Source organism: Paralichthys olivaceus, chromosome 15 (genome assembly GCF_024713975.1).
Source record: "Paralichthys olivaceus isolate ysfri-2021 chromosome 15, ASM2471397v2, whole genome shotgun sequence".
Taxonomy (NCBI): Eukaryota; Metazoa; Chordata; class Actinopteri; order Pleuronectiformes; family Paralichthyidae; genus Paralichthys; species Paralichthys olivaceus.
This window is the reverse complement of record NC_091107.1, coordinates 3739388-3755624: the sequence shown is the minus strand read 5'-3', so window position 1 is coordinate 3755624 and position 16237 is coordinate 3739388. Positions and strand designations below refer to the sequence as shown.

Below are 16237 nucleotides of genomic sequence, written 5' to 3'. Positions count from 1 at the left end.
AGTTCTCCCCGTGCATGTGTGGGTATTGTTTGGTTACTTCCCCCCTGCAGGTTGGGTTGACTGGAGACTCTAATGATGATGCGATTGAAGAGGCTCGCCAACTCATCGCTTCCTCTGGCTAGATTCCTAACAAATTACATGTGTGGACAACTCTACGACAACTACGGCCAATCAGAGTTGGAAGACCAAGTTGTGCATGGTGAACTTGAACATAAACGACATGGATATAAAACAAACTTATCTCAGAAATAGATATAATGACTGGAATTATAAGGAAATGACAAGGAGCTCTAGACTAAATTAAGAAATTCTTCAAGGACACGACTATCCTAACACCCACCTACAGCTCTCAACACTTTAAATCACAACAATAAACACAGCATTTTGAACCACAGTACCTGTGTGCACTCGGTAGTGGGTTTCCAGCTGGTGCTTGAGGCTGAACTTCTTCCCGCAGCCATTACATTCATAGGGCTTCTCCCCAGTGTGGATGCGTTTGTGACCCTTCAGCGTGCTCTCGTCTCGGAAGCAGCTCCCGCAGAACTCGCATTCATATGGGTGGTCCCCCGCTGCCGTGTGGGAAGAAAAAGACAACGTTTATGGAGGAAAAGGACAAAAAAAAAAAACACAACAGCACGACGGCCAGAAACATGACGGTTTGCTTAATGAACATTTTAAAGAAGTAATTATCATGAATATTGTTAAAAGCTTCATTTAATCATTCGTTTGTTCTGAAAAACAAACATATTTGGCCGCTGGTTCAATGGTTCAATGCTCAACACCATGAGAAAATGTGTCTGGGTCGGTTTATTCAAAATACCAGAACAACAGTAGCTATGCTTCAGTGAACCAATTTAAAGGCTTTTTTACGAGCAGACGAATGTAAACCTCTTTCTCCACAAATCCCCTGCACTGTTGTTTTGTTTTGTGTGAAGCCTTAAATAATCGTCGCCTGTCATGGCTGTCCAGCGGCCATGAGACGTATTATTGACCGAGCGCTAATGGATAACCTGACGGATGTGGCAGCGCTGCGATAACGAACTAAGTTTGTCATCACAGAATTTATGACCCTTTGGTGTACAGTGTTCATGTTTTCAATCTGACGAGCCACAAACATGCACGTTTTCTAAAGGTCTCGTGGACGAGATGTTGAATGAGATGGCTGCTCCACGAAGCCTCTCAAAGAAACGTGGGACACGCTGGAGGAAGTAAACTCGTGAGACGATTGTAGGTGTAGCAACTATAAAGGTATCCGTGAAGTATCCATTTATGAATACTTATACTTCAAGAAAACGTGACAGCCTACAGTAAGTACTGCAGCCAGACTCCTCTGTTTGTCTATTACCTGCCAAGAGAAACCACACCCCTTCCCCTTGTTTACTGGAAGTTATAATAAGACTAATATTTGCAGCCTGAATAAACAACGACCACAAACATGGGCTCAATATTTACTTAGTTTCCTTAAGGTAAATTCAGCGTTAAGGGAGGTACGACTTTCACAGTTTAACTGGGCTCTAAAGCCTGTAACTGAGCCGCACTGATACAAATCTACTGTATATTAGTGACAGTAATTTAAGACCGTCTTAAATAAAATCATAAATCTCTTGTTCTTAAAAACTATCTATAGGTGCGGTTAAGCTTTGTCGGACACAGATGTGAAAAACGTCTCATTTAATCATCATTTGCATGTAACATCATCTTCATATTGACATTAACCATATTTCAACACTGAAGATGATGATCATACCTTTACTGTTAGTGTTTTTATTTACTGCGTACGTATTTATAGCTCCTGTTTTTAATCCTCACACACCAGCTAAATGTATTCACACTTTTAATTCACACGGCGCTTGTATTTACATTCTGAAACGTTCCACTTATTCCTGGCTGGTGGATGTACAGTGCGTGTGCTCATCATAAAAAAATGAAAATGACAACAGGCGTCACATTCTGCTCCTCGGGGCTGCAGAGCTCCGGTCCCCGCGGGGCGGCTCTAATGGATATTCAGATGTCAATGATCAGGGATATTATGATTTGCAGGAGGCTCTCACCAGCCGTCCACCAGACTAATTGTATCCCAACGTTTGACGAGGGGCTCGTCCTCGCATCATTTGCACCCCCACCACCTCTGTTACACCCTCCATCCAACTAATGTTGTGGATATTTATTAATGTATTTCACTCCATTGCTGCGGGTTTAAGTCGCCACCAATGACCTATGCCTTTCATTATCTGCCTGTCCAAGCAGCAACGTGCCAGGGAATAAATTGCATTTCTCGTTATGTGCTGCTGCCACTGCCCCGCTGTTAAGGGACAATTTCACTTCCATTCCTGCATATTGTATTTAATATATCTTTCTTTTTACAGTTCGTATGCGTGTATTTGCAGAAACGGGAACGAGAGATGGCCCACTCCTTGAATGCTCATCGCATTTTTGGTGTCATGGAGAAAAACTCGACGTCTTCAGACATTGCAACGCCTTACCATTAAAGAAAGGCTGTGATGGAGGGAGGTGGGGGTGAGACGGGGGAGGCTGTGGTGGCGGTGGGGGCAGGGTAGGAAAAAAAAAAAAATCAATAAAAGTGACAGTCTTTATTTGTCTGCATGAAGTTATCAGTGGCTCCCGCTGTAAGACATTGTGCTCTTTCTAGCGTTTCAACCACAGCAGAGATCACAATCCATCACGGAGCTCGGTGGGCTTGCACGACGCCGCAGGAATAATAATTGAGCTCCGATTCACCTGTCTTTAATTAGGGCCTCCGATCAGACCGGCCGAGTGGGATGCTAATACACAGAGGAGGCTGTACGCAGGGTTATTTATGCTTAATGTCCTGTTGCTGCGGCGCTAACGTCTGCTGCTGGGAAAGCATCATCAAAAATCTAGAATTTAGAGCTCGCAGTCTTTGTACACGAACAACACAATGTCTTCACACAAAGGATTATTACTGGGATTTCTGCATTGCATCAGATCTAAATAAAATAAAAAAATATATAATTTTGGGATATGTGGATATCATGAATACATTTTTTTGCATATAAACAATAATCAAGATAATCAAAATGTCTTGATTTGGCTTTTACTGAATTTAATTCTGACTTTATCATTATATCATATAGACAGTCTGTCGATCCATCGTATCCTATATATCGTATTCTATATTATCGTATCTATTGTATCCTACATTGTTGTATCCATCAGTCTATCCATCCATCTATCTCTCCATCTTTATAACGACAAACCAACCAAACAATATTGTAAAAGATGCTGCAGTTGCTTCAGGTTAGAGCTCTGACTGATGATGTGCAATAAACAGAGGTAACAGTGATTTTCTATTTCTTTCTGTATAATTCACGCAGTTGAACAGTGAAAGATACAATCTGATGTTCAGAGTGAGTGAAGCCAGACAAAGAACAGACTGGTATGAAATGCTAAGTGGCTGCAGCTCCAGCATCCTCCTGTACAGTCTGTGCCTGGGATGCACATCACGCCTGTTATCCGCTGTGGCCACCTGGGGACGCCAGAGTGCAAAGTAGCAAACTGCAGCGCTTTAAATAAATCAGACACAATTCTACAATAATCACAGTGTGAGGACGTGAAAAAAAAGAAAAAAGGACCAGACAGGACTTCATTCTGTCAGGATATTCTCACGGGGGGGGGGGAGCTGGACAATAATGGTGTCATCGTGTCCATCCCAAATCTGCCACTATTGCTTCCTTTCCTCTCCTCCTCCTTCCTTCCTCCCTTTCTTTGCTCTCCTCCCTTCTCTGGTGTGACCACATGGCAGCGAGGCCACAGATGAGGAACCAGCACAGTGAGGTGGAACCACAGAATGTGTGGTGAGAGGACCCATGGGTGCCCCCAAGCATCACCACCTGCGTCTCCCCCTGACCCCCAAACCCACCCCCCACAAAACCATCTCTAACATTTACATATCCACCCCCCTCCCCTCCCCTCCATCACCTCCTTAGACACCCCCATAGGCCTAGTGAGGGTGCCCATGGGCACCTGGGGCGTGTTCATTATATACGGTAAGAGGCTGTAAATCACCGATCTCCATCACTGCCACGACCGGAGCTGGCTCGTTCTCTCTCTCCCTCTCTCTCTCAATTCATTTTCTCCCTCGCTCTGCCTCTCCTCTCTTTCTCTCTCTGGCTGTAGCGCTATCAAATACAGCTGCGAACACAAAACACCGCGCCACAGCAGACAGCAAATTGGCTCAGAGTAAAAAAAAAAAAAAAAAAAAATCACACACGTACACACACTCTCACAGACACTTACACACAGACAGTGCACAACAACAGAATATTAATGAAGGCCTGGTCTGTAAAGACACTGTCTGTGTGTGTGTGTGTGTGTGTGTGTGTGGTGTTAGGGGAAGGGGAATAGCACAGCTGCCATGACTGCCAGCCCCACATTGTGTGTTTGTGTCACGACTCCCTTACTGTACTGTGCACACATGCAAGGAGACATACAAGCAAAACAAAGAGGCAACATGGACGCAAGTGTGGGTAACATCCAGAGGGTGATGAAACCGCAGGTGGATGAGGGGAAACGCGAAAGAGAGACAGACAGCGAGAGCGAGATGGGGCGAGATTAAGACGGTGAAATAAACACCATTAAATGTGCTCCCCCCCCCCATCCAAAATGGTGATCCAGTGTCAGCGCCGCACTAGCGAGGCTGCTTTCAAAAGATAAGGCGGCCGACAGGTAAAATGAAGCACACATAATGAATGCCCATAAAAGTGCTTTTTGCTGCTCCGTGTTGTCAGTTGATCCCCAGAATAGTGAATCAACCAATAACCGAGCTGCAGGTTGAGAGCTTTCCGAGGCAGACGAGGCGCCACGTCCATTGAAATTAGGGTCGAATGCTCGGAATTGAGATCTCGGTATTTACAAGGAAATCTGGCAAATATTTACTCTTGTTTCTCTGGAAAAACACCTGAGGGAACGAGGGATTTTATTTTTGTGTGTGAGTGCTTTTGTAAACTGAGGACGACTGTATGCACGCAAACAAAGAGTGTTCACTGAACCTCTTTAACAATAACACACAGCTTAAGTGTGAAACGCCGTCGTTATGGAAATATAATCGAAATAACTTGTGGAAAACGCATCAACAGAACTTTGCCAATGGTTCAACAGGTGAGTGGATCAGACACGGTTCAAACTCAACATCAACAGCAGGAATAATACCTCCGAGGCCAATCCACAGAAACAACACACGTGTTTTTTACTCCAAAGATATTGTACCTTGATGCAAAGTGCAAGTTGTTGCCACTAAAAATGTGTATAAATATATGCTACATACTAAAATCTGATGTTTTAGGATTCATCTTATTAGGGTTCACTTGAGAATTAATCATTTTAACTCACGACAATAAGCTCAATGAACAGCTGACAGTTTGAACTTATTCCTCAGTGTTCACGTTAGTGACATTGTCCTTTCCAAACCTAAAACCATTTCATCGGGAAGATGAAGAACTTAAAACCAAAGCAAACAAAAAACCGTGCACATGAGTCTATGTCTCAACAAACACGGCTGCAAGGTAAACTTCCAACAACTGCGTCTCTGAGGTGGATACGCCGTGCAGCTCGGCTTTCACACACTATTTTTGCCACGTTACCCTGCAAAGTGTGAATGAGATTATTAACATCAAAGTGCAAAATGTAGAGGAACACCACTTCTTTTTTTGGAGAGTAAATTAGGACCTATTTCTGTTGCCGATTTCGACTGTGTGAGTTGCTGACTTTTTAATCCCCCCCCCCCCCCGACAAAAGGCTGCACATCATATTTAAACGATTGCTTTCATGGCTGGCTCATTGTGATTTAACGCACGCCCACAGCGGGATGAGGTTCAAAGTGGCACGACGCTGCAAAGTCTCATCTGCGGCAGCTACCAGAAGACGGGCCGAGGTGACATTTGCGTTGCTCGGGTGGGCAGGTGGATCAGAGACGCCGCTTGTGTCCTCTCCAATGTTTGGCAGACGGAGCAGATGTGTGCAACGCTACTGTACAGGCGGCTCGAGCAGATCTGTTCACCCCCCCTCCACCCCCCTCCAGCATCAACCCTCAGCCCGCACCGCCACCATCACACACTAATGGTGTATTCGCCTGACTTGTAAATAGGGACGACTGCTCTCATCTCGCTGCCTTTCGTTTCAAATATTTATCCGTGAGCCGGTGAGCTAAATCGGCTCTGACAGTGAGACTGTTATTTAAGGTCGCAGACAGGCAGCTGGGTGAGAGAGAAAGAAAAAAAAAAAAGCTTCCATCCCTCGCCGGTGAAATGGGATTCATTTCCATGTTTTCATATTCTGTCATGGTAGTGTTTTTTTTTCCCCCCTCCGCTCTGAACAGCCACATCTATCAGGGCTACCTCCGCTCCCCCTGCAACAATGTATTAGTATCCAGGCCTCGCTTCAGCAGAGAGCGAGCGCTGAGAGAATTACTGGTGGACGCAAGGAAAAAACAACAACAAGGAAAAAGAACAGAGTGGCTGTAAATAAGATGATGCACGATTCATTCATTTTGTTGACCTGGATTAATGCGGCTTATCCAGATCAGCTCAAGTAGCAATGTAAACGGACAGAGATGAGTCTAAGGGATTTTCTAACAGAAGCCTCACTTGATATTACATTGTGTTGTACTGTATGAGCTATATTTGACCACAATCATACTTGTTGTGGTACAAAGTCGTCATATTGCATTTTTTTTATTGTAATAAAAATGGAAAACTCAAAGTAATTTAAAAGAAAAAATTAAATTCTTCTCAGTTCAGAAAAAAATTCAAATTAAATTCAAATTTGAGCTAATTTTTTTTAAATATTCTGCAATTTAGGATAAAAGATGAACGGGAATGGGATTAAAACATTATACTAATAGATACTTAAAACTTCCCTGGTTGATTACTTTTATTAAAACAACTTCTTTTGATTTCACGTCTAGATTTTGTTGTGGTGGTTGATACTCTCTCCTGCACTTCTCCAATTATAATTGTATATATATATATGGAAATTTAAGTATAATCTTTTCCATAAAAGTTTTCCAGTTGTCACGTATAATAAATAATAAAAGCCTCAGTTGGGTTTGGACAAAAATGTATAAATCACGGCGTTGAGCCGCTGATTGGTGAGAGCGTGCAACAGGTACGATGCTGCCGGACGTGATCTGAACTCCAGAATATCTCCTCACATTATCCAGAAGGGGCTGCATGCAAGAACACAAACGTACGTCAGCTGCTCTGAACGTTTTCCAGAGTTTAGAAATCATGTCCTGCCCCATTAATGCTCTACTCAGGCTCCGCCCCTCACCTAAATGGTCCGCACATGTTCCTTCAACACGTTTGATTCTGACACCTCCTGCTGAATCACATGTAAACGGCAAAGTCGAGAAAACGTCCAGACCGTTGGGTCCGTCCATTTTCCGTTCATGTCTGAACAACGCTCTGGGTAAATATGCGTTCAGCTCTGAGTCTCCGGTTCGACTCCTGGCCACGGTCTCACCACGTTTCCTTTCTTTGCTCTACTTCGTTTGCTACGACCACGGCTGACAATGAACAGATGGAGGATACACAACAATCACGGTTTCACAACAGCTTCCACTGACCTGTGTGTGAGCGTAGGTGACGTTTGAGTGCAGTATGGCTGGGGAAAGTCCGGTTGCATTCGCTGCAAATGTAGCTGCGGACGCCTGCGTGGACTTCCATGTGCTGCTGCAACGCTGTCTGGGTCTGGAAACGCTTCCCGCAGAGCAGGCAGAAGATGGCCATGTCCGACCCTGCGATGAAAAAGACACATCAGGTGAATTAGTGGTTGAGCAAAAACTTTATTTTCGTAGTTTCATGATTTTTGTCACTCTAATCTCGTAACAGTCTACTAACACTGCCTCCATAGGCTTACGTAGGAAAATACTGTATTCATTGGATTAAGGGTACACACAATACTCATGATTAAGGGCTGGTGAGTGGAAAGATAAAGATCTCCTATGCAATACGTCAATCGAATCTTGGCTCCGGCAAGCATTGCACATTTTCCTCCAGCAGAGATAAAGAGCACACAGTTGCAAGCACAAAAACACATAGAATCACAAACACAGCAACACACACACTCTGACACAGCTGCACGCTCCCTCGAACACACTCCCTTCACACTTTTTCAATTACCAGGCTGGGGAAAACTCTGGGGAAGGACTGAGTGTTTGGAGCTCAGTTTCTATTTCATCAGTCAATAACACATCTTTGGGGCAAAGCTGACACTAATTTAAAAATCTATGAAGAGCAGCCCGCCTCATGTTCATAACCACTGGAGGAGGCGGAGGGCCCACGACAGCCTCCACGCCAGATCAATCACTGTCTCGGCCGCACTACACCCGCTACGGAACTGGGGGGGGGGGGGGGGTGGGGGGTGGAGGGAGGATGTGCAGCTGAAGGATGATGATAGGAGGAGAGTTTGTGGAGAGCAGGTGAAGACAGGAAATTCTGAATGTTGCAGAGGAGAGGGATGTAGAAACCAAGGGAGCGAAATTAAATCAAATTTCGTTAAATAATTATTGACATATCTTCCCCTTTGGGTTTTACCTCTGTCTCCTTGTTTTATTTTCTGCTGTATATGACAGTGAGTGTAAGATTTTCATTGCATCCTTGTTGAACACTAACACTTATCTGTCGGCTCTACAGGTGAGGAAGGTTAAAATCATCGGTAGTGTTTCTGCAGCTGCACCATCGAGGCAGATTACTGTCACATTTGCTTTTATTGGTGCACTATGCAGTATTTACAGCTCCACCTTCAGGACAGACTTCATATTTTTGGACCCATTATTTGCAAAATCCTACATTTGTCTTGTTTTTACTGTTTTACATTAATTTCTGCTCATTTTCAAATTTCTCTACAAATATAATTGTTCTAAGAAATGTCTTTAATTCAACTTCAAGTCCTTGTTTTGAAGGAGCTCCTAAAATACCCACAGCAAGTTTCTGAATGTTCACTTTTCTCTTACGTTTTCTTTTATTTGATTTAATAAGTACTTGTTTTAGTACATAATGCTCTTATAAAATTTAAACTGAATCACTGCTTGTTCACCGCTGGACTTTCGCCAACAGCGAATCTAAAATCTCTTTAAAAGGAACATAAAGGACATTCAAGTGGAAACGTTTCCATCTCTTGCATCAGTAAATGCTCTGGATCGTAACATGACTGGAACATTCATGTAACTCGTGCTTTGCCAGTTGTTTTTCCTGTATTTTATTTTCCTCTCCTGCCTCCTCCCCTGCTCTTTGCGTTTTATCAATGAGGAGCCTATTGACCGGGGTCGATTGCTTCTGGAATCCCTCTAGGACTCCAGGTACTTAAGTGGCTCTGATTGACAAGCCTGCCTCCCATTCACCCGATTCCCTCTCTACCTCACTCCCTCTCTCGGAGTTCATTGTGTATCTTAGCATTAGCGGCAAACTTCTTCCTCCGGGCCACTTCAAATCGAGCCCATTAAAGAAGTAAAGACGTAAAGCGTTGTTGTTGTTGTTGGAAAATGAAAAAGCGTAATTGGTTTAGAGTCAAAATAAGGGAGAAGATTGAGAGAGGGACTTTGGTCTAAGATGGTAGAATCAGAGGTGGGGGAGAAAAGAAAGGTTTTGGAATGTAAAGGGTTAGGTGACCTCTGACCTCTGACCTCCAGGCCAGGACGAAGGCGTGGATTTGGTGGAAATATGAAACCCAAATACCGACACTAACACACACACACACACGAAACAAAGCTGAAGAACAAAAGGCAGACACACCACATGAAATAATGATTTTCACTTTGAAGTCGGGGAGGGGGGTTACAGTTGAGTTGACTGCCGTACGATACGTGTCGGCAATCGTGTGTATCAAGTTTAAAAGAGCTGCTTTTATAGGTGTGTTTTCAAAGCAGCACATGAGTAACACACAAACACGCACAAAGCTGCCAGAGCCCGTTAGAAAAACCTCAAAACTCAAAAATGACGACATCTGAGAAAGACTGTAGAGACGAAACATAAAGATGTGCACCCTGATGTAATGAGAGCAGAAGATGAACAACAGGCTTCCAGTCTCCTCTCCGCAGCATAAAAACATCGACGTGGACAGTACACGAGTTCTGTCCCATTCATGCTTTTAAAGAAGTGGACGTTGTCCTCCTTAAAGAAAGGGCCGATGGTGATTATACTCGAAGAGCGCTTCAGGGACTTGCATGAGAAGATGATGCATGGGAACATACATGTTGTGAGTAAATGAGCTGAATATGCTGCATGACTGCAAGAAAAGATACCTCGTGAAATTGATGGTGGTGGGTGGGAAATGCAAATCCTGGCCTTTGAAACATATTTTGAATAACCCGACGCCTCAGACGTTACATGCATGGGCTGCACTTGTTGTCCCTCTCGCCTGCAAACCGCACTTTGGTAGTCTACTGCAAACCCTGATTAGTGTTGGGGAAAAATTAAGTGGTGCAAACTACGCAGTCAGTACAGGGAATAATGTGTGCGCTGCAGGAAAGTGAGTAAAAGTGTTGTCGGCTGCTGATAGATGAAGAGAGCGGCGGTGGAGATAAAAAAAAAAAGAGAGAGGGAAGGAAAGGTGGGAGGAAAGTAGTTGACCCACGAGGTCCATTACAGTGTAAAATTGAGTCAGGCTAAAGTGACACCTGAAAAGGAGGAGCTGGAGCGGTGGGGGGTTCTTAGTCTCAGTCCTGTTTGGTTGTTTTGGAATAATTTACCTTCTCCGACCAGCCTCTCTCTCCCTCTCTCCCTCTCTCCGTCTCTCCCCATCTATTTATAAAGGCCTGGGTAGTTTGCGGCGGTCCGTGTGTGTGTGTGGCCGCGGCAGTGCCGGCAGTATCTTAATGGGCCTGGAGTGGCAGGGCTGCTGTTATTTAAGTGGGGGACGGACACAGGCTGGTAATGGAGAGGAATACTCGCACGATGGGAGGTGACAGTGTCCGGATGGGCTCAGAGCAGAGAAATGGCCCGAGGCTGGAGGACCGCCACAGAGGTGTAGGCACTTTCTGTGATTCTGATGTGCAGCGGAGTAACGACGCACCTGCCCACTCGCCCACCGGCTCTGATCTTAAAAGTCTTAAAAGATCACACTTAAGGACCTCCAACTTAAAGTCTCCATCTTATTAAACCCCATCTTTTAATAGCTTTAAGTGATTTTGGTCCAGACTTCTCCAGCAGCCTCTTCAGAGTTGTACCTTTCCTTCCCCTCACCGTGAACAAACACAGAATTTACTAAATGTCTTGTGGATGCAGCTTCTCAGAGGCTCCACAGGATCCTGTAATGTTCGACTGTAAATATTCAGACAAGACAACGTTTCTGCATGAGCACTACAGTCCCCGCAGTGATCCCTCCTAAAATCCATGCTGAACACTGAGTGTGTGTGAGTGTGTCTGACTGTAGTTGAGACAGTTAAATGCGTCCTGACTGTGGCCTGCAATGCAGCGTGCTGAACAGAGGACCTGCCAGAGTTAATGAGGCAGAGAGCAGCGGGACCTCAGCACAAGGTGTTCAATCACAGGCCATTACTGCAGCCCTCAACCTCTGTTACTGCTCGCTCATGTCAATAGCAATCTATAGTTTATGTGTAGAGGGCATGATAGTGACTAAATGTAGGAGTGTGTGTGTGTGTGTGTCCTAAAAAAAATAACTGTCTCAGTCTGATCTGATGAAGCCTGATGATAAAACTGTACAAAGTCATAAAAACACGTTATTTTTGATGTTTTTCTGAGATAATTTCACATCTAATTGTATATCATTTCTATAATTACAGTGTTTTGGCAAAGTTTGGCAGAAGAAATGAGTCATTCTGCGTTGAGGTGAATGGTGCGTCACAAAAAAGAATAAAAAACATTGTCCCTCGACGATTCCCGCTTTGCTCGGTTTTCACGGATCGTTTGAGGCGTGAAACTCAAATGCAGAGTTCTTCAGCTTCCTGTGTGGTGAATGAGCACCGATTACCAGTGGCGGCAAATTAGCTTCATTTAACCTGCACCGTTTTTATAAGGTATCATTCAAACCTTTGTTTTAATAATAACCCTTCGGTGAAAGTATATGAAAGCAGCACATCCAAACTTGACGAGAACAGAAGCGATGAAAACCAGCAGACAAGAAAAAATATCCTGAGGTTCTCACAAACGTTTTAACGACGTCCCAGGTATCCAAGACGTTTCTTAGTGATTGAAACGTGGGAGCTGAACTGGTGCGGTGACATTTCTAGACCTTTCTAGAACGTTGCCAGGCTGTTGTTTCAGAACCAAACTTTTCAGGTGGTGTCCTTTAACAGAGAAATCGTTCTTGGCGCACATGTGATTTATTCGATGTCGTCAGGACAAATGACCAGAAAACGTTTACATCATCGAGTCATTCAAGTAAACAAATTGTGGCTCTTTGCGAAACGCACTGACACCATTTCTTTTTCTTCTCGCCTCGCTCCGTCCTCGCTCGACAACCGGTAAACTTCAACAATCAGTCACAGCACCATCCATCCAACCACCTGCTCTGTCCAATCCTCGCCTCTGCAAGCCGCCGCCACCACCGAACTGACAGTCGCCACGGACACCAGTCACAACAATCCTGCCACTGTCGGCGGAGCGAGGTGTGAGGCGACGGAAAGCAGGGGCGACGTTCCCGGCTGCTCTTTAGCTCCGTCTAGACTGGAAGTGTTTGTTGTTCTACTCTCATCTGCAATCAGGCTTCATCACACATTAGGTCACAGCCGTAATGAGAAGGTCACCGAGCACCTTTTTACCTCCGTGGAGCGTAACCAGAGGAATGCATCTTGTCAGTAAGAAACACATAAACACCTTCTGCGATTTACTGTCGTGCGGATCGGAAAAGGTCCTCATGAAATACTCGGGTACCCCCCCCCCCACACACGTTTGGCAGGTCGCTGGCTAACAGGGACGCCCTGTGGTCAAATGTTGCTTCCTGTATTAGCATGACGAGCTAACAGTCCAGTAACAACACAGTGTCACATGTAATAACGATCATCACGTTGAAGATTTCCTGTCCTTATAAATAAAATACTGCTGTTTTGTTCCTCATGTCACTCTACTCATAATATTTGCACAATTTCCAATGGAAAATAACTTTCTGCGTCATCTGCACATCACGATATGTCCTTATATATTTTCTAGACATGCTTTCATGTGATACTTGGAAATTTTTTCTACTCTACATGCAATCATCATGTGCCACTGCATTCTACTTTATAACATTTCTATACAAACCACCACAATGATCGTAAATATTATGTACATACTAACTGAGCCTTTTTTATTAAACGTTTTATTCTCTCGTCCACCTCATTCTGACCTGCCTGCTGCTGTAACAACTGAATTTCCCCGGTGTGTGGATCACTAAAGTTTTATCTAATCTTTTCTTCCACTGTGAGATCACTACCCTGCCGCAGATGAGTTTTAACTTATGTTCAGGGCATCAAAATGCTCACGATGAGCACATGGCCTTTGGACTGATTGTGCATTGAGGCCGACTGTGCAGTAAAAGTTCCATGTGGAGTGGGAACCACCAGCACGGATGCAGAAATGAGGAAATAATCGTACAGTTAAAAGCAGTTTACATAACACGCATTGCATCCAAATTACATCACTCACCTCCTGTCACACACAAACTGCAGCTAATGGGTCAAACTAGACGAGCAGGTCATCTCAGTTTAAATTAGGGATTAAGTTAGGATTACTTTAATTTCAACTCAGGCCATGAAGTCTGTCCTACAAATTGACGTTTCCACAGCAGGAGCAGTGGATTTCTCACGTGCACTTGAAACTGCAACAGAAGAAATTTACCCCCGAACTATCTCCTTACTCTTGAAGCTCTTATTTTCATATTTCAGACTTTCCGACATCGTATCCATCACCTGTTGGCTGGTGCAGATTTCAGAGTCAGTTCTGTTCAGTAAATGTGTATGAGACTCGCAAGTTATGTGTTAAAAAACAACCGTAACTTAATGATATTGCTGGTACATATACCAGTGGTTCTTAATGTGGGGATCCAGAAACCGACCCGAGGCTTGAATAATTGAGAGATTATTAAAAAAATTGAAAATCAGTTAAAAGAAAATTTAGGAAAACAACGCTGTGTTAATTTTTTCATATATTTTATTTCATTCATCTAATCTTTGCTTTTTCACAACTATTATATATATATGGCTGATGTTTTATATATATATATATATAATAACTGTATTTAAAAAGGACAAAGCAAAGTCACCCAGTGGTCACAACCTGTACTGAATGCAAAGTTGATGGTTTTATTTCTGAGCCAAAGAAGTTGGTAATTAGTGAATCAGGAATTAAAATCATGCATAAATTATAAAAATCAATGAGAGATATTTGAGAACATGAAACTGGGGAAGACTGTGTATTTATTTGTTTATTTATTTCTCATTAATCAACAGACAAAATATCTTAAATGAGCCAGAGTTAGCTGTATAGGCTAATTTTCAGCCAATCCTTGGATGTCAACCTGAAATATAATATCATATAAATGTGTAATAAATATAAATATATTGGTGTAAATAAAATTAAAAAAGTCATTAAATGTTTAAATATTGTATTAGTACAATACGATCAGTCAAACAGTGACCTGGAAGCTTCAGTACACGATGAATCAGCTCAAAGAACCACATTATTCACGTGAGGCCAAAGTACGAAATCAGAGGAAAGGCCATCTCTATTATAAGAAACAGAAACAGCACACATCCCCCCCCCCCCCCGCGCCGCTGTGTTGTGTTTTGTTTCGTTGCTGCCGCCCTGTTCCGTCGGCCAGTGATAATTCACGTCGGGCCCGCAGCCGCGCTGACATTGTAAGATGAACTGCTCGCAGCTAGATTAATGCCACCAGATGCCAGGCGAGATGCCATATTAATTACCCAGAGATAATGTCAGCGCAACCATATGGCAGCTCAACTGGCCATTTAGTTGACAGGGAGAGGTCTTTATAGCAGCGAGAATTTCCTCATCTGCACAGCGTCACCATATTTTCTCCTCGTACTGTAGCAAGTGGAGCACTTCACCACCATTAGCACATTATTACTCACAGTGTAAAGCTCTGGATCTGTGGGCGTCATGTTGGACAATGACGCCGAATGTTTTTCACTATTTTTCCTTCAAATGTACTCAAGTGCAATAATTAGGTTTTGATCAAGGCTCGTCAGCGTAAATGGAAAAGACTGATACGCTTGATTGTAATTTACCTGGTTTTCATGTCTAACCTTGTGTTTGTGTGTCTCTTGCTTTGATTTAATGAAATGTCATTTTTTTGCTTTGACTACCTTGCTGCCCACGTTTGTCCTTTTCTTTTATATGTCTATATTTATCTTTTACTTAATTGTTATTGTCTGCATCATGATAACGGTTTTAAGTATGTAAGGTGTTATTTGATTTCAGGCTGCTACCGTCATGAAAATTTGCCTCTTGGCCAAGTCAAGCACATCAACAGTGTGTCCCTAACATGCACCGTCCCTGAAAAATAATCTTAATGAATAATTAAATATGTTTTTCCTTATTGTTAACAAATCAAAAACAGAAAATTACTGATCACACTGACAAGTATTGTCGATCCAACCTTATTTATCTTTGCCACTGAGTTCCGTAATTATCTAAAAAGTACAATTAATTAAGAAACAATTAATGGATTATTTTAATCGGGCCCAAATACGATCCACTGCTGCTGTAAATCCTGACTGGATAATCATCTGTGGATTAAAAAAGTCTCCAGTTTTAGACATTTGCTCAGTGTTTATGGTTTTCATGAAGTTTCTGCACCTTTAAATCAAAGGAAGTATATTTGTGACCCATTTCTAAAGCGTTACGCCTTCAGTAGAAACAAATAAGCTCGAGGCTCAGTGGCTCAGACACTGGGAGGTCACCGAGCATTTTTTGGTTTTGATCTTTTAATGAGTCTTGTTAACAAGAAGAAAGCAAAAAAAAAGTATATAACGCCTGTGGACATACGACTAAAATGCAATAATTTCTTTCAGTTTAAACTACAGGACGTGTATATAAACGGAGGAAGAGTTTTCATCCCTGTTACATGTCGCACTTAAAGCTTTTCAGCTCTTAAATACACATCCCACCCACATTCAAGAGCCTTGAAGGAAAATCTCAGAGCCTTCCCCTGAACGACTGCAGTGGATATAAATTCTGAAACGTCGGTAGAATTTATTTACCAGCCTGTGTTTATTCTTCTCTTCACCCCCGTGCTGACT

The 16237-nt window shown here is 43.2% G+C and overlaps 1 protein-coding gene across 4 annotated transcripts in view; it reads right to left on the bottom strand.

Annotated features, from left to right (window-relative positions):
- Positions 1 to 16237, bottom strand: part of zbtb16a (zinc finger and BTB domain containing 16a) — a 132311-nt gene that overhangs the window by 9043 nt on the left and 107031 nt on the right. For all 4 annotated transcript variants that reach the window (XM_069539805.1, XM_069539808.1, XM_069539807.1 and 1 more), the window contains exons 5-6: positions 7604 to 7774; positions 399 to 569 (exon numbers count right to left, since the gene is read on the bottom strand). In XM_069539805.1, the coding sequence (XP_069395906.1) occupies positions 399 to 569; positions 7604 to 7774 (342 nt within the window). The remainder of the gene's footprint in view (positions 1 to 398; positions 570 to 7603; positions 7775 to 16237) is intronic.